The sequence below is a fragment of the Rhizophagus irregularis genome, chromosome 28 (genome assembly GCF_026210795.1).
Source record: "Rhizophagus irregularis chromosome 28, complete sequence".
In the NCBI taxonomy this organism is placed as follows: Eukaryota; Fungi; Glomeromycota; class Glomeromycetes; order Glomerales; family Glomeraceae; genus Rhizophagus; species Rhizophagus irregularis.
The window spans coordinates 1,356,214-1,380,952 of NC_089456.1; the positions used below are offsets into that span (position 1 = coordinate 1,356,214).

Consider the following 24,739-nt stretch of genomic DNA (forward strand, 5'->3'; position numbering starts at 1 on the left):
GAGTAATTTACAAAAAAAATCCATTGGTGTATACATAATACCGATGGGATAAAATGTAAATATTAATCCTTTTGTATGGTAATTACTAATTCAGGTATATTTTTGGTTGTGTATATTGTATATTATAGTTTCGGGCGAAACTATTTTTCAAAATCCGAACGTTTCGGCGTTTCGCCCCTATACAAGCTGAAACTATCCAAAATTTCCGAAACCTAAATTTGGAATTTTTTTGTAGGTCATTTAGGCGAAACCAGTTTCGTCCGAAACACTAGTGTATATAATAAAAAACTGCAATTATTCCAGAACCAACCCTATAAAAAATTTATTCCATGTTTGCCCATTTAGATTAATATATTTGTAACTCCATAAATATTATATACATATTTATGGAATTATTTATTCCATTTTTTTGTAAATAACAAATGTTTTATTAAAGTTATTTTAATCATTAAATATTAATAAAATGGATAAATCCTTTAATAGTAACGGAAATATCATCGATTAAATAAATTTAATAAAACTGGTGAATTTTTAATAAAACGAAAATTTATCAGGCGCTTTTAAAAATATCGAATAGAAATGAAAATTTTACTGAAATTTAAGATAATAAGATTGATAAATTTATGAATAAAAATGGAAATTTTATTAAATGCTTTTAATAATTATACTGACAATTTTCAGTAAAATAGAATTTTTACATGCTTAATAAAAATTGAATAAATTAGGAATTTTCACTGTATTTCTAATAAACAAATATAATTAAACGAAAAAACAAAAAATTCATTAATAAAATAGGTATATTAATGGAAATATACTGGAATTACTTAATTATAAATGAACTTTTTTTTTAAAAATAATCTAAATAATTAAAAAAAAATACAATAGAACAAATTCTTTTTATTAATAAATATGCCAATTTTTTTTTAAATAATATATAATTATCTGTCACATAACTAAAAGCATAGTTGTTCAAGAACCAAGATTTTTTTTTCTATCAGTCCCACACGTCATGATCTCATGTATGGAAGTGATGCCGTTTTACCTGTGGATTTTTGGTAAAAACTATGCAAGCTGAATTACACGAGGGATGATCTATTAGTCAGAATGCGCATGCTTACTGGAAGAGTCACGGAAGACCTATTGCTCCTTTGCTTCTTTGATAACTCTACTTCTCTTGCTAGATCTTATTAATTCTCTCCTTCCTTTTTTTCTACCTATATTTGCATGAAATCATACTATAAGTTTAATGAATATTCAAAAGGTAAATTTATATATAATTTATACATTTAAAAGTTCTTGTTTCAACAACATCTTTGACTATAGCTATAGTTACTTCGTTCACTTCATTTACAGATGTTACATCAGGAAATTTTTTCCACTAAAAATCCACATGGAAATACACATCAAAATATGTGAAAATCCGAATAGTTCTAATATCCAAATACCCATGACAAAACACGTGGTATTTTCAGCCACTACATTCCATCGTATGTTCCCGTTCATATGTTGCAGATATTGCTGTTTCATTTCTACTATTTTCCATTATGTATCCCTATTTAGATATTGCAGATATTGCTATTTCTTCTGTCCAATCCTTTTTGTATTGTATAATTAACAGCTATTTAAAAAAATAATAATACTCTAGAATATACCAGTATGGCTTTAAATTTGTATAGAGCCTTTGATAATTTGTATTGTAAATTCGGATATATGGGAATGTATTGAATTGAACTAATCCATGTGGAATTATATGGGTTGATCTACCTAAAAATTTCATGATGTAATTACTTCACTTTTAGCTGGATCTACTTTATTTACAGCCAAATAATAATTAGAATTAGTAAAAAAATGGAATTATAATGAAAATGAAAAGGTATAAGAATATAAATAAAAAGGACATGAATTATTCTCAGAAGGTTGTAAAGGCTGTGTAAATTACCTGCATTATATTTTTGTTTAGAGGCTAAACATTCTTTTTTGGTGGTGGTAGTGGAAGTCTTCCTTTGCACTGGCTATATTTTGTCTTTTTTGCTTGATCAACTGCAAAGGAAATAGAAAACTTTTAAATAAAATAATCTTAAATTTAAATTATAAATGTATGAACTGCATTACCTGTGCTACTATAGTATAAAGTAAGAAGTATAAATCAGCCTCAGAAATAGGAAATGTTGGCTTCTTAATACAAGTAAATGTGATGATCTTTGAGATGTTTAAGTAATACAAGTATCTTAGAGATGTTTAAGTTTTAATATGAGTTACATAGAGAGTTTTTAAGTTGATGATCTAATCAGATGATTAGAACTTATAATAACTAGAATGAACTCAATTAATTCTTTTATTAATATAAAAGAATTCATTCCACATGTTTAAACTAGCAGCAGTAAATAAAACAGTAAATCTTAAGTCATATATTTTTTTCATAAGTATAGATGTTAGAAACTTATATCTCTAATAACTTTTTCTACTTTGCTTTTTGTTAGAATTACCACAAGTAAACTGAGAAGATGGATGATTTTGAAGATCATTCTATAAATAGTAAATAATTTAATAATTATGTAAAAGACTTGTTAATTTGTAAGATATATACTCTAAAATTTAAGTATTGGTTTTTATCAAGATTTAAAAACTTGTGCCATTAAAATATTTTGTTAGATTGTTTTTGGTTTATCTTATAAATTTCATGTAACTTAATTGGATTGACAGTAGATCCTTTTGGAAACTTCCATACAATTGTATTTATTCAAGTAACTGCTGGTAAGTAATAAGAGACGGTTTGCAATTCTTTCGAATTGCTGATGCAAATTTCTTCGTTCTGCGATTAATTGCCTAGCAGAGAAAATATCTTAAATTTTACTTATTCATTAGCAAATCCATGTATGGCACTTTGTGCATCTAATAAACCTGTGAGAAAAGGCAGTTGCTCAGAATTTAATGTCTAAGTAAATTTGGATCAGCATCAAATAAAGTGAGAAAAAGTTGTTGACATTATCAGTAGTAAGTGCATAAATATCAACTGCTAAAGTATTGCTCCTAAATCATATGATATTATCCAATGTCCAAAACGAAATCGGGCTTCACGTACAGTGGCCATGCTTAAAAAAGTTATAGTATGTGGGTGAAAATTGGACTAGAAATTCAAATAAAGAAGTTGTTTTAAAATGTTTATATAATTCACAAGAATCCATTGGTTCTTTAATAAGTGAGGTATAAATTGTTTAATAATATTTTATTTCAAATTTTACTTTATAAAATAATTAAAGAATAATTAAAAGGAAGAGTAAAAGTACGAAATTATTTATTGATTAAAATACATTTATAATATATCTGGTTACACATGATGAACTTATTTGTAATACTATTAAAATAATTTTAAAGCATAGTTCATTATTAATAGTAAATAATAGAGGATATACGTATCCCGTATCCTATGCAGAGACCCGGAAAAATTCCATTTTTATAATAAATGAATAAATCGGAATTTTTGCTGTATTATGGAATAAAACGGAATTTTTATGATTTTTTACAGTTTTATTCAGACACGTGACAACTAGCCAATAATTAAGCTTCCCAGTAACACCAACAAAATTTCCACCCAATATTCATCACCGGCATCACACCCAGCGCGTTTTCACTGTTTATATTTATTTGAGGGACTTTGGTTTTTTTTTGCCTCACAAAATTATTTTTTTCACACCCTTTAAATGTCACCTGTCACGTGGGGGTGGAAGTTTAATTATAAAATTGTTGGTGTTATAACGGTAAATCCAATAATTATTGCATATTTTATTGACTATATCGTTATAGAAGTCTCATTAAAAAATGTGATTTTGCAATTTTTGCAATATCTATACAGTTTTTGGCTAAAATTATTGTCGTGTCACTAGCGCAACCTAAGTTGGCCTGCATTAATATGTAAGCCGGCTAGAATTATCAAATGTTTCTTACTATAATTGGTAATTTTTTATCGGAATAAAATCGGAATTTTTTCCGTTATCGTGATAAAAATTTGCGATTTAATATCGGAATAAATCCGGGTCTCTGATCATATGTCATATGTTTTGTAAATTGTCATGTGATATTCTGATTAATGAGAGCTTTTATCATTACCTTAGTCCCGATCTCATCAACTGGCCAAATTCCGTCCTGACTCTTACCAATAATCAACATGAAACCTATGACCCACCAACATCTAACCGAAAATCCTAGCCGATCAAACAGAGCGGACATCTTCATTTTATCACTTCGATTTTGCCGAGCATTTGTTGATCATTCTCAATTTTATCACTAGTGCCGTTATATATATTTTTTATTGAAAAGTTTCAAGGAGATTACCTGAATTAACATATGAAATTATAAAATATTTTCAGAATGATATTTCAACTTTACATTCATGCATTTTAGTTAACAGATTATGGTGTCGTTTAGCAATTCCATTATTATGGAAAGATCCATTTTCATTTCGTACCAGAAATTGTAATTTTATTGAAATTTACTTACACAATTTAAATAATGATTTAAAATCAAGATTAAATGAATACAAAATTAATGATAATTCATTACCTTTGAATACACTGTTCAATTATCCTAGGTTGTTAAAATATTTGAATACTTTTAATATTGATTCTTGTGTTGAGATATGGTTTGAACTTTGAAGTTGCTGTTAGGACATCAAAACCAGGAAATACCGTATAGCACTGCATAAGAGACCCCCCTATCCGCGTACCCCCACTATAATATACCCGGGTATAATATGTGGTTAAAAAATCTTAATTCTGGTAAGAATTCGGCTAATTCTGGCCAATTTTTCCATATTCCATACAAGATACCCCGAGTATAATTCAATTTTTAAGTTGGTGAAATTGATATATACCCTGGGTATTTTAGGCAGTGCTATACGGTAGATATTTTTTGAAAGATTTAAGTAGTTATTCAGTATCTGATTTTAAAAGATTGATTAATATATCATTATTTAAAATATTTATTGGAAATGAAGTAAATTTACATACACTTGAAATTGAAATCCCAAATACTTATAATGGTAAATATTTTAATTATATTCTTGAATTAATTTTACAAAATAAAAATTTCATTCATAATATTAAAAATTTAAATCTTTATATTACTAGTCCATCTGATCTTTCATATCTTAATAGTAGTAATAATGTATTTAAGTTATTTAAAAATCGTATATCTCAAATAATTAATTTACATCAATTATATTATGATAATTTTCCTTTATTTCAATCATTATTATTATCAAAAGATTCTAATTGTTCAAATACTTTAAATACAATCATTATATTTTATCGTATCGATTTTAAACGTATAATCAATTTAGATAAAATATTTAAACAATTAAATGTTTTGGAATCTGTTCATATAATGAATTGTTCTAATTTAATTTCTGGATTTAATCAATTTATTAATTTGACTAAACCATTTAAATTAAAATCTTTAATTATAAATAAGTTATATCATATTGATAAATCATTACAATTATTATTACAAAAATCTGGTGACTATTTAGAAAATTTTAGAGTTGGTATTTGGTATCGGCCATTGAAACAACAATTATTAAGATTACTTATAAAATATTGTAAAAATATCAAATTTCTTGATTTACATGGATTTGAATTTCAGGCTCTTTATCTAATTAAAATTACCAAAATCTTAATTATCTTTCAATCAGTACGACATATGGTGTTTCAATCTTTTTACAAATTTAGGACAAGTTCTCCCTTCTAAACTTGAATACTTAAGTTTGACTCTTAGTATTAATACAAGCGATTTTAGAATATTCTTGGAAAATTCTCAAAATACTTTTATTAATAAATTGAAAATAATGCAAGACAATAGTGATGATATCTTACATTGTATAAAGGAATATATTATGAAGGTGAAAAGAGTCAACTATTTGGCTATTAGTAATTTTAAATGGGATTGTTTGTCTTACTTGAAAGATGAAGTGAAGGAATTTAATTTAGATAATATTAAAGTTCTAAATCTTAATGATTTACCTTTGGCTTTTGATGTTTATAATTTAATAAGGAAAATTGATTATTTATAAAAATGAATATCATATACATGTATACTATTGTTTATATATTATTGTTTGTATATTATTACAACTAAATAATTAAAGACTTATTTATTTTTTATTGAAATTGTTTTTTTTATACAGTATGTGAAAATTTTATAAATAAAATCCGTTTTTTTAGGTACAGCAAAGTGTCTAATGAGCATACTATGCAAAGTCAAAATTTTATATAAACCTTATAACTAGTAATATTTGGTTACAATATGGTTATGATAAGTATAAGTACATCGTATAAATAAAAGTTGATACATATTAAGGAAATCGTCATTAGAGAATGAATCATCAGTAAGTTATAAATGACAAATAATGAAAGCAATTTTTAGAAATAATTCATATGTAAGGAATATATATCCATTCAGTGTCATTTAGACTAAACTTAATAATTTAATAAAGTAAATATTTTTAACAATGTCAATACCTATTTTTGTACGACCCAGATAAATCATGATAATGAAACTCTTTATGGAAGGATCCATCCAAAGCCCCTACAAAATTAAAAGACAGAAACATTCAGTTAATATAATTTTTCTTTCTTAAAAAAAAGGAACAAAAAAAAAAGGTTTGTAATACATACAAAAACTTAGTATTTTCATTTGCCAAAAACTCCATCTGAAATCTCTATAAAATAAAGATAAAAATGTTAAAACAAGATATTTCTAATTTCTTTAAAAAAGTAATAATTTGTTTCGATAAATTCAAACTTAACACTATCACCATCCAAAAATTGCACGCTGAATTTCTACAAAAAATAAAAAAGTTAATAAATCTTTTTTTTAAAATAATAATGTGATGAAAACTTTCCAGATTTTAAAGTTCAGAACCAGTTTTCTACAGATAGAAAAAAATGTTCATATAATGATCTTTAATAAAGTTTCAAAAGGGTTTGAAAACTTATCCGGGATCCACGTTCTGAAATCAGGGCCAGATCCTACAAAAAAAAAAAGTCTAAAAAAAAATGAAATTTAGAATTATTTCGTTAAAATAATAAATTCAAAGAAAAACTTACCCACCAAATTTGTCGTATGACCAAAAGACCTGAAGAATTTCCTAAAAAAGAAAATGTTAGTCAATGGTTCATTAATTGAAACAAATTAAAAACAAAAAACTACTATCACACCAAGTTCCACTAGTCCAAGAAACCTCAAGAACTGCCATTAATTATCATCTTGTTAAGATAAAAATTTAAAAAAAGCTACACATTCTCAAGAAAAATCCCAAAAAAGAAAATCGACTATCAAAAATAGGAAGGAGTTGAACACCAATTAAGAATAGAAGCATGTGAAACGTAAATCTTGTGAAAAGAAAGTAACCGATATTCCGATTGAATCTAATAATCAGGACAATACCATCATCTGACTCATCTGTACCAATCTCTTTTTCACAATATTCACAATATTCTTAAGTGGTGTTCTAGTGAAAATGTTATGGAGAATTTAAGTGATTTTTGAATAGTTAGAAAATGAAGAAGTTTTTCAAATATCAGTCAGTAAGAGTGGAGATTGTGTTAAAAGAAAAATATAAAGAGAAGTTTGAACGAAGAAATTTTGGCGTTAGATTAGGAGGTAGATACTTTAAGTAGTATAAAGAAATGTGATGATAACACAATAAGTGGAAAGAGATCAATGCAATTGATAAAAATAAAGAGAACGAAAGATTGTTGTTAGACTATATAGATAAAGTAGGAGTGATAGAAGAATATTTAGAAGAATATGGAGCGAATCATATAATTATGTGATGGTTTATATTTTTTAAAAGAAGACCTAAAAAGTGCACAGACATATGATCAAAATACACAAATACATAAATTTAAAAATCACAGAAAATATTTGAAATAAATTCATTATATGATTCTGCAGTGGAAGAAAGTAGTGAAGAAAAAAGATAGGAAGAAGGTACAATTTCAGAATTGTCTGAAGTTGCAGAAGATGATGTTGAATTAAATAAAAATAGATGAAGAATTTAGAAATGTAGAAAGAGATGGTTAATCATATGATCTGGATGATTATTTTCGGTAATTATATTTTGATCGCGAAATACCAATAAAAGAACTGTGGCAATTATCACAAGTCTGCTTTTTTCGGCTGATGGTTCGTGATTTTGATGATCAAAAATCTTGAAAGCAAATAATTCCAAAAATTAAAATCCTGAGTTCCTGTCAATAAAATATTAGTTTACGTATTATTTATGCTTTTTTTTATATGTACTGTATTTCAATGTTAAAAAACTAATTACAGTCTAGAAATGAAGTAATATAAATTTTATCAGTTATTTTATATTTATATCCAACATTATATTAGATTTGTAAAAGGATGTTAAGATTATACGCCAACGACTTTAAAAACTGCGGTTTTCCACTAGTTAGATTTATAAGTTATTCAGCTTATCACAAACTTTGGAAAAATGAATATAAAATTATCAGTGATGAGAGGTTTAAATTTATTGATAATACTGTATGTATGTAATATATAAAAAAAATTATTTAAATTACAAACTAAGAAACGCGTAAAATATTTTACTACTCTAGTCTTAGTGTTTAAATAATCCCAACCCGAACTTAAAAATCTGGACCGGGTCATAATAAGGTTTTTGACCTCCCCTTGAGTTGGATAACTTTACAATATTTAAAATATTTAAACATAAATACAATGTAATTTTTTACTTTGTTGCAATTTTTATAACATATTACATACAATTCATCTATTTATTTTTCATATAATTTTATAAATAATAACACTTTATTTAATCATAAACAATAAAATATTCATATCTGTAGTAATGTTAAAGAAAATAAATAGTAAATAATAAAGAAATTTATACCCTTCCTTTCTTTTATTCAGCTGCTTTTATCTATAAGTGAAAAATAAATTATTAAATAATATTATTAATAAAATAAATCATATAAAAGGTTAATGTATATAAGTACCTAGGTCTAGTTTAGTAAAGTCTATTGCTTCTATTGATTCTATAATATAAAATAAAAATAATTATTTACATCAAATAAAATATTTAAAGAATGCTTTTGTAAAGTAAATTAGGAAATTTAATTACCTGAATATTCTCCAAATGAATTATCATCATCCTTGTTATCAATAGCATTTTTTGGTTCTGGAAGATTTTTAAAATCTAAAAGTCTACTTGTGTAAACTGCTTGAGGATTTGTAGTATATGAAAGAGTAGGACCAGTATATAATGATGATGATGATATTAACTTCTCATTAATTTTATCTGCTTCTTCAATTTGCTTTTTGATTTCAGTTGTCTGTGATTCATAGCATAAATTGTATAATAACTCTTGTAATTCATCTGCTTTAGGTCGTTTTAAAGGATCAGCATCCCAACATTGTTTAATTATGTTTAGAATTAATTGAGGAATTTTATAATTTGATTTTGGCCTAAGTCCTTGACAAATGCTAATAGTTAAGAATTTATCATGAGCAATATCATGATAAGGAGGAAGCCCTGTACAGACTTCATATGCAATAATTCCAAATCCATATATATCACTTTCTTGAGTATATCCTTTTCCTCTTAAAACTTCTGGTGCTACATAGGGTAATACTCCATATAATTCTTTACATTCATTTTGAGATGATTTTACATTCGCTGGTCGACATAATCCTAAATCAGTAATAAAAGTAAAATCACAATCTTTTAATATATTACCACAATGAAAATCACGATGAATTAACCCCATTTGATGGATATTATTGAGGCCTTGTGCAATAATATGTAAAATCACCAACTTTTCATTCCATTTTGTTGAATTAAAACTATTATTTAAATGTTGTCTTAAACTACCATCTTTTGCATATCCCATTACTATCATAAAATTTCTAGATTCTGGATCTTTAGTAATGCCATAACACCGTGATATACTAATAAACGTATGTTTTATTAGAAACATATGTGTTCCAATCTAAAAAAATCCATAATAATAATAATTAATAGATAGCTTAACATTTATAATAGGACAATATCTTGAAATTATATACAAAATAAGTAACTTACTTCTCTTAAAAAATCGGATGTAATATCTTGAGAATTATGTAAACATTTTAAAACAACTGGAAAATTCTCATAAGCCCTACAATAAAATTTACTTCTTGTCCATTTATTATTCTTATAATCCCAACTTTTTATCCATCCATCTTTCCAAATTGCTTTATAAATAGTTCCAAATCCTCCTTTTGTCAAGTATTCAATATTTTCAAATCTATCATATTCAATCCATTCTAAAATTTCCCTATGATTTTCAGACTTAAGTTGTGTTTGTTGAATAAACTTATCAATTTTATGATTTCCACTAGTCCAATTTTTAAAATTTTGTTGAAATTTACATTGACACCAATAACTAGAAGCTCTAGGTTGCTTACATTCTTTGCATAAACCATTTGTTTTATAACGTTCTTTTAATTCTTCATTTAATATTAACTTATCAATTAACAAACTTTCTTCTTCATATAGGCCCCAACGGTCAAAATCTTTTATTTGCTCAAATACATCATCAGTAAGCATAAATTCTTCCATATTGTTATGTCTAAACAGAATAAAAAAGATTTTTTTATTATTTTTTTTTTAAAAAAAAAGGGGGCCTTTTAAAACGTACAACAGCGATTGACAAAATTTTATTTTTATTTGGGTCAAACCAATAGTGTTCAAGAAGTCGGCTGATGATCACAAAAATCACAGATTATTATGAAATTTCCTTTTTTATAAATCCCAAACCTAAAATACTTGTTTCACAAAAAAAAAAATCTTTGTCGATCATCCAACACCAAAATATTATTTGTTAGTAAAATTATACTACAGTATATAGGTACTTTATTGAAAAATATAGTACAGTCAATCAATATCATTATAAGTAACAACGTGTATTAAAATTTAAAAATTATGATAAATCAAAAAGATGTATTATCCAATTAGTTTAGTTTGTTTTAAATTCTATACAAAACTAAAAGAAATATTTTATCATTATTATATAAAGGAAATTCGTATTAACAAATGGAATTCAGTTATAATATAATTCATTATTAATAATTAATAATTATAAAAATTTCAATCTGCTTGTAAATAAAAAAAAAATAATTATTATGACAAAACAATAAATTATTAAAAATTCATCTATTTTAACATTAATAACATAAAATTTTATTTTTAAAACAATTTTGGTATTTAATGACATACTAAATATTTTCTTAAAATCAAAAATATAATAATTTAAAATAACGTCAAAAGTAGTTACGCTCAAAGATACTGTAAAATATGACAGTAAGCTTTAACAACTAGATTTAATGTTCTGAAAAAATAAAATTTAAAGTATTAATTGAAAGATAAACTGATTAGTAATCAATTATTGCTAAAAAAAAGAAGGTAAAAATTCTGAGTTACTTCTGTATCATATGCAGATCCCTGACCGAACCTAAAGAAAAAAAAAATGAAGAAAACGAATAATTATTTATTAAGCTCACTGCTCTAGTTATTATTTGCGCTATATTATCATGACATAAAAAAATATATATGTACTTACATAAATATTTTCTTTATACTAGTAACAGTAGTATTACGTTTTGGAAAACAAATAATATATTAATTTTCTAACAATAGAAAAAAAAATACATCGAATAAAAGCTATATTCTAACCAATTACTGTGATCACAAACAAAATTTATTGGCCACAAATTTTAGTGTAACCGACAAAATATCCCGTTCAACACATTGCGATGTTATTTCAAATATTCATATAGTATTCATATAAGCTATTAAATAGGATATATATTAAATATACTATATACTACTTCAAATATTAGTTGGAGTAAATAGTCAATTAAATGATTCCCTTAAGTCAAGTGTATTAGGCCGTCATAATGCCACTCCCATTGATAATAAATTGTATATTTTGAGTGGTAGTAATTTAGGTGGAAAGGCTTTTATCTTGATGTTTCTGATTCATTTAATACTCATAGAAACCCAAATTAGACTTTCTGAAAAATTACATAAAAAGAAAAAGAGTCACTAAACAAATCGATTAATCAAAATTTGAATGACCTTAATTATACAGTCTCGTAAGTATTTACAATACAATACTTTGTTATTAAATTTCTAATTTCACCTAACAATTTCCTATTTATCTATAGAAAGTAAGATTTAGTACTAATACCAATTAATACATGTTTTTCTTCAGTTTACCAACAGGAAACCGGCGATAAAGAGTTTCTGAGCACATTGTAAGACTAGCTAATTACCGAGAGAACTAGCAATTATAAGAATAGAATCCTTATTATTTAATAAAAAGGATGTACGGGTCAAATGATCAATATCCACAGAACTATACTGAGGTCGTTCTAACTCAATTGAAATTTAATTTATAGTCCGAGATTGATTTTGTGAATCAAATGATTTATCATTCCATTGAATAAATTATGGAAGCCAAACCAAAAAAAAATTATTATTTTCGGTAACTGAAAATAAAATACTGATTAAAAAAAATTATTTTTTCGGTATAAACTGAAAAAAAAAAATAGCTTAAAAAAATAATTTTCAATATTGAAAAAAACAAAAATAAAAAAAATAATTAAAAATTTATTTTCGGTTTGGAAAGAAAATAAAAGTAAATCAAAAAATTTGAAAAATAAAATACTTTTTTCATTAGTAGTATTATAAAAAAAATTCCTCATAGATTGACAGCGGACAACCAACAAAATTATTCTAACCATAATAAAACAGAATAGATCAGGCGTGGGTTTTCATATTACACAATTCTAGTGTTCCTATTTTATATAAAAAATCCATAAAACTATTGAATTAATGATGTAAATTATTACCGTATTCAGGATCAATCTCAATAAAATATAAAAATTATTAAATACACTAACTTCACATACGATATATAAAAATTTATTTACTATATGTTTCGTAAATTTTATTAAAGAACCATTCAAAAAATGTTTTTTGACAAATGTAAAGCAAATCATGATTCGCGTAGAACACTATTCAAAAATATTTTTATTGAATTAAACGAAAAATTATTTGATTTTTAAATTATAGGTCTAGTCGTAGAATATCGCCTTTTTTCATCCCTATTTTGAATATCTTGAGACTGTTATTGAATGCCATTTTGAAGTAACGATATCCATTTTGAACTTTGTATATAAAACAATTTTTTTCACCCTATAAAAAATTTTAAGTTATTTCTGTAAAAACTCTGTAAAAATAGCCTTTCACGGATTCATTCACATAAAATGAGATATAAGGTTATTAATTATAAGCCTTTTACGAAAAAAAAATGGAATATAAAAAATGGATCAACTTTTTTTAGGGGTCATTTTTATAAATAATATAATAATTTGAAAGACATTGTCAAATTTAGGTAATTACATAATAGGGTTTTTTAAAAAAATAATTAAATCATTTATTAGTATATTAATTAACAGACACTATTACGCAAGCAGTTAATTAATCGAATCAGAATTGATTTTATTGGTTATCAAATACTATATAATTAATATGTTTAAAATATGAATCATAATTAGTATTTACCCAGCAATAAAATTTTTATTGTAATCGGGTTTAGACATGAGTCAATTGAGTCATCAATATAATAAGTCATCTTTTGTGGATGACGATGTATTACATGTATAATATTTTTATTTGTACATACTACATCGTACATTATGATTATGATACTTATTTACTTATTTTTTCATTCTATTTCTGCAATGTGAGCCATATTTATTCATTCTTACGTGGATCACATCGTATGTTAAATACATCATGATACTTATTTTTTCACTAGTTTGTTCTAGATTAATATAAAAAAATATTATATTACCATGCAATATAATACAGTAATAGGTAAATATGTCATGTTGAGTCATAAAAGCGTTTTATGTTCGCATGAGAATTCTCAAATATTCTGGTAAAAATGGTGTGTTCATACCGAGTCATAAAAGATCTTTGTTTATGATTGATGGTTCAACATGAGTAAAATCTCATAGAAAATATATTCCATAAAACTATAAAATCACCTTTTTCGCACTCAAAAAAATCCACTTTTTATATACAAAAAATAATCATACAAAAAATAACCATACATACAAAAATACAAATACAACCGACTGACAGTAGTTTATAATTGTGATATATTTGTTTTTAACACGAAATTCAACACGAAATTCAACTGCGGATCACTAACATCGAAAAATATAAGGATTTAAGGCAAGTATTTCCGTTGTATGGTTCTACTTGCTTTATGGGCGTGCGTCATTTTTAAGTGTTATGACATAGGGGTTTATGTGTTCGTAGTACGTACCATATGCTACAGGCTAGTAGTCATCTGCTTTGTGCACAAAGTCGTAACTACAATGATGCCATATAGGTGGTCCCACAAGCTGACTCATATGGGAGGGCAGGCCGTGGTGCCCGTGGAAGTGACACATATTTCTATGTTATGTGCATACTTGATTATTGATATATGCTAACATAATATTTTATATTTTATCTTTAGTAATTAGGGAATTATTACTGCACTTTTAATTTTGAAATCATCTTTTGAGAACATTTAACAGAGCGTTTCTTTTCCTATCATCATCAAAATGTAAATAAACAACAATCATTAATATTATAAATTTGTTCATTATTAAAAAATATACATTCTTTATTTTAAGATTTGCTAATACTGTATATTCAATATATTCAATATAATTAATTACGTTACTAGTAGTCAAATAAATTTTTTAAATCTATTTTAATGAATAAATAATTTTTTTTTACATTTATTGATTAGCTTTATTGATAATATATGAATCATTACAAATAATAAAATTAGGTTTTTATACTTAAATAGACTATAAATTAACTCGTGACTGATTTAATATCCCAATATTATTAAATAATTTTTTAAATGAAAAATTAAGTTAATTTAAATTATATGTAAATATTATAACAATAAGCATAATAATGACTTATAACTTATCAACTATACATGTGATTTCGGATAATTCACTTTCGGTATCATAAAAAGTTATTGAACTTTATTATTATTTTTTTTTTTTACAAATAAAATTTTGATAATATAGTTTTGAATCAATATTCTGTGATGTGCGATATTTTAACTTTATGTTCTTTGTGTTTCTAATATAATTATTCCATTACATTGTATTCTTATTAAAACTCTTCCAGGTTCTTGCTTATAGTTTTCGGATTTTTAGCACTATAATGTCTTTTCATTTTCTTTAATGATTTCCGTAAATGTCGTTTTTGTTCATTAAGTTAAATAAGAGTTTATAAATAGTGAAGAAAAAGAAAATCTTTGATGTCATTGATATACCATAATACATAATTTGATTTATATTATTATAGACAAATATTTATTACAACGATTTTTCATAATGATATTTTATTTATTAATAAATCAGAGGAAATTGGTAGCGTTATCGTCAAATAATATTTAATGCATCAAAAAAAACAACTTATATTACATTTTTTTTAGTGACATTGACATTTAACACTTGTTTGCCAACTAATTAAGAATATTTTTTTTTAATATTGAAAAATCATGTTATCAATAGTTTTTAGTTTTACAACATTATTTACCGTTGTAACACCAACAATTTTATAATTAAAATTATACCCACGTGACTGGTGGCATTTGGGTGTGATGCCAGTGATGAATATTTTTAGGTCACGTGGGTAGAAAATTCAGTTTGTTGGTGTTACTATTTGATGTCGATCATTTGGCTGGGTATAAAATATGCCCAAATACCCAAATGCAGTAATTTGCGCCTAATTATTGAAACATGTTACACACAATTAATTGACATTAATTGTGCGACAATATCGGTAATTTACTCCGAAAATTGATATAATTTACCCAGTTCGGCGTTAATAATAAATTTCCCCTTTTCACTTTTACTTTCAATTACAATATGTCATATTCAAAAGTATTTTCAGGGGATTTACCTGAATTAACATATGAAATTATAAAATATTTTCAGAATGATATTTCAACTTTACATTCATGCATTTTAGTTAACAGATTATGGTGTCGTTTAGCAATTCCATTATTATGGGAAAATCCATTTTCATTTCGTACCGGAAATTATAATTTTATTGAAATTTACTTACACAATTTGAATAATGATTTAAAATCAAGATTAAATGAATACAAAATTAATGATAATTCATTACCTTTGAATACACTGTTCAATTATCCTAGGTTGTTAAAATATTTGAATACTTTTAATATTGATTCTTGTGTTGAGATATGGTTTGAAGTTGCTGTCAGGACATCAAAACCAGGAAATAGATATTTTTTGAAAGATTTAAGTAGTTATTCAGTATCTGATTTTAAAAGATTGATTAATATATCATTATTTAAAATATTTATTGAAAATGAAGTAAATTTACGTACTCTTGAAATTGAGATCCCAAATATTTATAGTAGTAAATATCTTAATTATATTCTTGAAATAATTTTACAAAATACAAATTTCATTCACAATATTAGAAATTTAAATCTTTATATTATCAAGTCATCTAACGTTTCAGATGACAATATTAATAATGAATATGAGTTAATTGAGAATCGTGTATCACAAATTATTAATTTACATCAAAATACCAAAAAAATTTTATTAAGTAATGATAATATTCCTTTATTTCAATCATTATTATTATCAAAACATTCTAATTGTTCAAATACCTTAAATACAATTATATTTTATTATGCCAATCTTAATGGTATGATCAATCTAGATAAAATATTTAAACAATTAAATGTTTTGGAATCTGTTCATATAATTTATTGTTATTCTTTAAATACTCGTTTTATTCAACAAATTATTAATTTAACTAAACCGATTAAATTAAAATCTTTATTTATAAATGATTTATCCCAGGTTGATAAATCATTACCATTATTAATACAGAAATATGGTGATTATTTAGAAAATTTTGGGTTTGTACTTGGAGATCTATCACAAAAGCAACAATTAGGGGAATTAATTATAAAATATTGTAAAAATATAAAATTTATTGATTTCTATGAATTTGAAAGTAATCATCAAATAATAACCAATTATATTGAAAATATTAGACAAAATCTTAATTATCTTTCAATCAAGATAGTATATGAAGATCCAAATGGTAATGGTGAACGTAGTTCAACCTTATTACAAAATTTAGGACAAACTCTCCCTTCTAAACTTGAATACTTAAGTTTGACTCTCAGAATTAAAGAAAATGATTTTAGAGTATTCTTGGAAAATTCTCAAAATATTTTTATTAATAAATTGAAAATAATGCAAGATGATAGTTATAGTAATATCTTACATTGTATAAAGGAATATATTATGAAGGAGAAAAGAGTCAACTATTTGGCTATTAGTAATCATAGAGGGGATGATTTGTATTTCTTTAAAGATGAAGTGAAGGAATTTAATTTATATAATATTAAAGTTCTAAATTTTTATGATTTAGCTTTAGCTTATAATGCTTATAACTTAGTAAGAAAAATTGATTGATTATTTATATAAAATGAATATTATATATTATTTGTATGTTATTACAATTAAACAATTATTAGAGTTGTTTTTTAAACTTATTTATTCTAAAATTATTTCTTTATTATGAGATTTATTGAGAAAATTTTTTTTTATTCATGAAAATTTTTATCATTATTATTATGAGCCTGTTTGGTATATGATTGGTATAAAAATAAAATGCTACTACAAAGTTGTATGAATTTAATAAAATAAAAAAAAGTGCATTTATTATTTAAAATATTATATGTACAATATCTTTAAAATGATCTCGCGGGTTTTATTCAACTAGTACATTGATTTCATTAATTTATTTCGAGTTCACTGATTTATCCCATTGTTCCGTTCCAGATTAATAGAAAAAATAGGAAGTGGTTGGAGGCGTGATGCAATGTGCTAAATAACCTACCTAAGCACCTTAACCTAAACCTTATATATTATTGAGAGGAAATCACGGCATCCGATCATAATGGGATAAATTAATAAATCGGTTTATCTCGATTTATGATACGATGATTAAGCGATATGCATAAAATCATAGTATAGTCGGATCCATAATAACGCATCCAATAAAATTTGTTTATTTTAAAATAAAATAATTGTTTTTTTGGTATGTATATTTAGTAAAATCTTAACATAATTTGGTATTTATTAACCTAAATTATAAAATGACGTTGAGATTATTTCAATTGAATATCTAGATCAAAAGTTATTAGCTTCCAAAGTTCAAGTACTTTATTAATATAAGGAAGGATTTGAAACATATAATTCTGGCCAGAATTTCTAAAATTCTATAATGTGGGCCAGATTAAAGATATGTATCATTACACAAATAACTTGTATTTAAGTTACAAAAAATTTTTTATACATTGTTAATCTTAATTTTTTTACTTTTATATCTTAAGTGCAAGCTGATTATACATTAAAAAATATAAATCACATCGGGCTGTTTCAAATTTTATTTTTGAAAATATTGAAGAATTAATAAATAAATATTTTGCCTGCATTAATAAGTATATTTATATTAACTTTACGTATTTGAATTTTAACCAATCACAAATCATTATTGTTGTGATCACGTGATTTTTTTAAAAACTTCAATTTGAAACATTTATAAATTAGTTGATGTCTTATTGTGGGTTCAACCGTACATACGACTGATCTAAGCTAGTTCAATAATGTAGAATAAAAAAAATTAAGTATAACCCTATAAAAATACATAATGAACTAAATATGACTATGGTGATTTATTCCTAGAATTAAACTTATAAAAAAATTATACATATACTAACAAAAAAAAATAAGTTTACAAAAAAAAAACTGTTATTCCAAGTCGTTATTATTTACCAAAACATCTAATTATAGTATTGGAAATATTAGTATTATTACTACAAATAAATCATTACTTTATTAATAATAGAAAAAAATACTATACCATTAGATAGTGATGAACTTGCAACTCCTAATTCACATAATTGAGAATCTATAATATTATTTAATAATTAATAATTTTTTTAGAAAAAAAAAAAATAAACGAAAATGGTAATATTTAAGTTAATTATTACTAACCTCCATTTTCTTCTTCATCAAGATATGAAGTAATTACAGATGAATTGACAGGTTTTGGTAAGTTACTAAATGAAAACGCTCTACTGGCATATATAGCATCAGGATTAGCTTTATATGAAGTTACAATATTTGCTATTTCTTTATCAGCTTCTTCAAATATAGCTTTTATATCTTTTCCTCCATATTCCCTTTTTTCTACTTTATACCCTCTAATTGCACCATACCAAAGCTTTAATGTATCATGTAGTTCATTAGATGTTGGTCTTTCACCTGGGTTAGCATTCATGCATTTATAAGATAATTTCTTGTAAATATCAGGGGTTCCCTTTCCAAATTCAGGTCTATGACCATTACATATTTCTAATGCCAAATTAAAATCATGTTTTCTATTATGAAAAGGTGGTTTCCCAGACGACAACTCAGCCATAATTACACCAAAACTATAAATATCAGATGATGAAGTATATGGCTTTTCATCCAAGACTTCTGGAGCAATATATGGCAATACTCCATATATTTTATAATTTGATTTTTGTTCACTCGCTGGTCCGGATAATCCAAAATCTGTGATATAAGAATCTGTTATTCCAAATTTTGTATTTTGTAATAAATTTCCACTATGAAAGTCTTTATGAAAATAGCCTAGCTTATGTGCATTTTGGAGATTATATATTAAATCATATAAACATTTAATTTTGTCTTTCCATAAAATATTTTTAAAATTTTTTGAAAGAACATTTCCCAAAGCTCCCTTATTTGCAAACTGTAAAATCATCATAAAATCATTGGTTTCTGGATCCTTAGTCATCCCATAAAAATTTAAAGTATAAGGACTTTTTAAGTAAAGTTCCCAATGTATTTTGAGCTATTGATATAAAAAATTTAATTAGATTAATAATATATATATATACTGTATATATGTATAAATGATAAAATATTTATATAATTACAAAAATATACAGTACCTCATTAAGATATTTAGCCGACATATTCTGTGATTCATTTAGCTTTTTCAAAGCGACTTTTATAGGTTCAGATTCTAATTTTTCCCAACTTCCATCATCCTGTTTTTTATAAGATGGCTTACCATCTGTCCATATTGCAGAATATACTTTAGCAAATCCACCTTCACCAATTTGTTTCATGTTTGTAAATCTATCAAAAGATACCCATTCGAGAAATGTAGGATTTTTATTTTTATTTCTTGCATTATAAATTGTATCTTTTATAAACCTATCAATATCATGGTTACCACTGGTCCATCCTTCTAGTATGCAAAAAGGATCACATTTTTTACACCATAATTCTTTATTAAGTGATTTATTACAATAAGAACACCCTTTGTAATTAATATTATAAAATTTAGTATCTATTTTCGTTACAGAAAAATATAAATAAATAAAAATAAATAAATACATACTCTTATATGCCATAATCAACATTAATTCATTAGTTTTTAGATCTCTAGTTATCCCATAAAATCTTAAGGAGTCTGGCTTATGATTCCAATCTACCTTTATCTATTATATTATAATTTAATCAATAAATAAAACAACGTAATTTAAAGATAATATATTAAAAAAATATACCTTCTTTAAATAGTCCGCTATCATATTTTGTGATCCTTTTAACTTTGTCAATGCAACTTCTATGGATTCAGGTTCTAATTTTTCACAATTTCCATCATGATATTTTTTATAAGACGAATGACCATCAATCCATGTAGCAATATATTCATCGTTAGATGAGTCAATTTGTTTTATATCTGTTAATCTATTAAATGGTACCCATTCAAGAAATAAAGAATTTTCATTTTTATTTATTGCGTTATAAATTGCATCTATTATGAGCTTATCAATATCACGATTTCCGCTGGTCCAACCTTCTAGCATGGGATAAAGATCACATTTTTCACACCATAATTCTTCATTAATATAAGGTTCATTGCAATAAATACACACTCCATAATTAGTATTGTAATCTTTTTTTAAATGAAGTATTGATTAGTAGAAATATAGTATTATAGAAGAAATCAAAATAAATATAAAAAATAATTACCCATATCGTTTATATTTTCTTTAAGATAATGTGAAATAATAGTAGGTGAATTAACAGGATTTGGTAAATTATTGAATGTAAATTCCCTACTGATATATGTAGCATCAGGATTCTTTTCATGAGTAGTTGAAATATTCGGAATTTTTTTATTAAACATATTTTGAATCTTTTCTTCTTTGCAACTTAAAATTATATCATTATGAAGAACATCATTCCAAAGATTTAAATACCGATATAATTCTTCAGCTGTTGGTCTTTCATTTGAATTAGCATTCATACACTTATGAGCTAATTTCTTATAAATATAAGGGGTTCCTTTTCCAAATTCTGGTCTAAGACCATCACATATATTTGATGCTAAATCTAAATCATGATTCCTGTCATGAAAAGGTGGATTACCAGATGATAATTCAGCCATAATAACGCCAAAACTATAAATGTCAGATGATGATGTGTATGATTTTCCATTTAAAACTTCTGGTGCAATATATGGTAATACTCCATATATTTTGTCATCCGATTTTTGTTCATTTGCTGGTCCGATTAATCCAAAATCTGCAATGTAAGTATCATAAATATCGGTTATTCCAACTGAAGTGTTAGTATCACAAGTATCAGTTGTTCCAAGTAATATATTTCCACTATGAAAGTTTTTATGAAAATGACCTTTTTTATGTGCATTTTGAAGGTTATGTATTAAATTATGTAAGTATTTGATTTTATATTTCCATAAAATATTATCAAAATTATTTGAGAGAGTATTTCTCAAATTTCCCTTATCTGCAAATTGTAAAATCATCATAAATTCTTTAGTTTCTGGATCCCTAGTCATTCCATAAAATTTTAAGAAGTTAGGATCACTTGAAAGTTTCCAATATGTTTTAATCTACATATTATTTTAATAAAAATAATTAATAAATAAAATAATACAATGCTAATATAATAAAAATACACTACCTTATTAAAGTAATTAGTTGACATATTTTCTGATCCATTTAATTTCTTTAAAGCAACTTTATAATTTGGTCTTTTAACAGCCGATTTGTACCATATTGCATTATACACTACCGAAAATCCACCGGTATCGATTTGCGTTTTATCTATTAATTTACCAAATGGTACCCATTCAAGAAGTATAGGATCTTTCATTTTCATTTCTTGCATTATAAATTGTATCTTTTATGAAATTGTCCAAATCATGATTTCCGCTGGTCCAACCTTCTATCAATTTATAAGGATCACACTCTTCGCACCATAATTCTTTATCAATAAATGGCTTATTGCAGTAAGAGCACTCTCCATAATCAGTATAGGAATCTTTTCAAAATGAAGTATTAATTAGTTATTTAGTATTTTAAGGGAAGTCTAAATAAATAAAAAAAAAACACAATTACTTTCATCATTTATATTCTCTTCAAGATAATATGAAATAATAATAGGAGAATTAATAGGTTCTGGTAGAAACTTGTTAAATATAAATTTTCTACTAATATATATAGCATCAGGATTCTTTTTATAAAAGGTTGAAATATTTGGGATTTTTTTATTAAACATATTTTGAATTTTTTTTTCTTGAATTTTTTCTTTATAAAGAATATTATTCCAAAAATTCAAAACACAATATAATTCTTCAGCTTTTGGTCTTTCATTTGAATTAGCATTCATACATTTATGAGCTAATTTCTTATAAATATAAGGGGTTTCACTTCCAAAATTTGGTCTAAGTCCATTACATATTTTTAACGCTAAACTATAATCATGTTTTCTGTTATGAAAAGGTGGATAACCAGATGATAACTCGACCATAATAACGCCAAAACTATATATATCAGAAGATGATGTGTATGGTTTCCCAATTAAAACTTCTGGAGCAATATATGGTAATACTCCACATATTTTATTATCTGATTCATTTGCTGATCCGAATAATCCAAAATCTGAAATGTGATATAAATAATTATTTCGTAAGATATTTCCACTATGAAAATTTTGATGAACCTGTCCTGATCTATGTGCATCTTGAAGGTCAGATATTAAATCAAGTAATAATTGGATTTTATCTTTCCATAAAATATAATTAAATTTATTTAAAAGAACATTTCTCAAATTTCCCTTATTTACGAACTGTAAAATCATCATAAATTCTCCAGTTTCCGGATCTTTAGTCATTCCATAAAATTTTAAAACACTAGGATTGTCTGAATAAAGATTCCAGTGTACTTTAATCTATTATTAAATAAGGTAATTAATAAATGATAAAAATATAAAACCGTAAATTCATGATAACTGAACTTCTGAACGTGCTAGTAATGAAAATATACTCTACCTTATTTAAATAATCAGTTGTCATATTTTGGGATCCATTTAGTTTTTTCAAAGCAACTTTAATAGGTTCAGATTCTAACTTTATCCAACTTTCATCATTTCGTTTTTTATAAGATGATTTACCATCCATCCATATTGCAGAGTACACTTTGGAAAATCCACCTTCACCAATTTGATTAATATTTGTAAATTTATCAAAAGATACCCATTCAAGAAATGGACTAGAATCAACATGTCGTACATTATAAATTGTAGCTTTTATAAACATGTCAATATCGGGATTTCCGCTAGACCATCCCTCAATAATACAACGAGGGTCACATTCTTTACACCAGAATTCATTAGTAAATGGTTTATTACAATAAGAACAAATTTTATCTATAATTTTATTGTTAGATATTGACAAGTACATTTTCTTGAATAATATTTAATAATATATTGATAAGAATAAATAAATAAATAAGTATAATTTTGTGATCGTTAAGAAAAAATAAAATATTTAAATAATAAACGTTTCACGTTACGTAAAAATAATAAAATATGAATATAAGATATTTAAGAAAAAAACAGTAATCTTGTATAATATTTTAATATTCGTATATTTTGTTTTTTTTACACGCCTAATTATTAATATATATATACTGTATATTACCATTCTTTCTATTCAGAATTGTGTCGATCAAAATTCATCATTATGATTCACTGTAAGAATTTACTTTGACACATGTGAAAGTCTGTGAAACAATGTGTATAATATACTCCATTTTTGAGAATTTTAATTAATTAATTTTTTATATATCTTCTAATTATTTTATCATTTAGGTGAAAAATATGGTTAGTGTTCTGCATAAATTGATTCATAATACGGTGTAACTCTAATTGATCCCAAAGAGTAAAAATATTTTAGTGGTATGCCACGCTTTAATATAATTTTTTAAGTTACGATCTTCTTTGACATAAACAATACTAAATGTCAATTTTCATTTGATCATACTCGGCTGATTTTATCAATTTAAAAAAGTAAAGTTTTTTTTTTCCCGAGTGGTCACGTGATTAATTTATATAATCTTATTGGCTGATTTTTATGACGTGAGGTAATTATCGTAAAATCGTTAGCGTAAAATAGTAATTTATTGATTAGAAAAAAATGACT

The 24,739-nt window shown here is 24.9% G+C and overlaps 4 protein-coding genes across 4 annotated transcripts; 2 read left to right on the forward strand and 2 right to left on the reverse strand.

Annotated features, from left to right (window-relative positions):
* Window positions 1-4,987: 4,987 nt before the first annotated feature.
* On the forward strand, window positions 4,988-6,067 carry OCT59_018946 (uncharacterized protein; the record flags this gene model as incomplete). Its single annotated transcript, XM_066135706.1, has 3 exons — window positions 4,988-4,992; window positions 5,127-5,542; window positions 5,727-6,067. The coding sequence occupies 3 exons, from the start codon at window positions 4,988-4,990 to the stop codon at window positions 6,065-6,067; spliced, it is 762 nt and encodes a 253-aa protein (XP_066004971.1).
* Window positions 6,068-8,930: 2,863 nt separating this feature from the next.
* Window positions 8,931-10,775, reverse strand: OCT59_018947 (uncharacterized protein; the record flags this gene model as incomplete). Its single annotated transcript, XM_066135707.1, has 4 exons — window positions 10,106-10,775; window positions 9,146-10,013; window positions 9,021-9,059; window positions 8,931-8,944 (listed from the first exon to the last, which is right to left on the reverse strand). The coding sequence occupies exons 1-4, from the start codon at window positions 10,622-10,624 to the stop codon at window positions 8,931-8,933; spliced, it is 1,440 nt and encodes a 479-aa protein (XP_066004972.1). The 5' UTR covers window positions 10,625-10,775.
* A 5,245-nt stretch (window positions 10,776-16,020) lies between these two features.
* On the forward strand, window positions 16,021-17,616 carry OCT59_018948 (uncharacterized protein; the record flags this gene model as incomplete). Its single annotated transcript, XM_025332179.2, has 1 exon — window positions 16,021-17,616. The coding sequence occupies one exon, from the start codon at window positions 16,021-16,023 to the stop codon at window positions 17,614-17,616; it is 1,596 nt and encodes a 531-aa protein (XP_025175994.2).
* A 1,341-nt stretch (window positions 17,617-18,957) lies between these two features.
* Window positions 18,958-23,998, reverse strand: OCT59_018949 (uncharacterized protein; the record flags this gene model as incomplete). Its single annotated transcript, XM_025329216.2, has 12 exons — window positions 18,958-18,989; window positions 19,070-19,117; window positions 19,204-20,068; window positions 20,169-20,542; window positions 20,624-20,723; window positions 20,793-21,184; window positions 21,262-22,147; window positions 22,219-22,403; window positions 22,480-22,578; window positions 22,656-22,981; window positions 23,387-23,487; window positions 23,588-23,998. 12 exons carry the CDS (start codon window positions 23,996-23,998, stop codon window positions 18,958-18,960), a joined length of 3,819 nt encoding a protein of 1,272 aa, XP_025175995.2.
* Window positions 23,999-24,739: the final 741 nt, after the last annotated feature.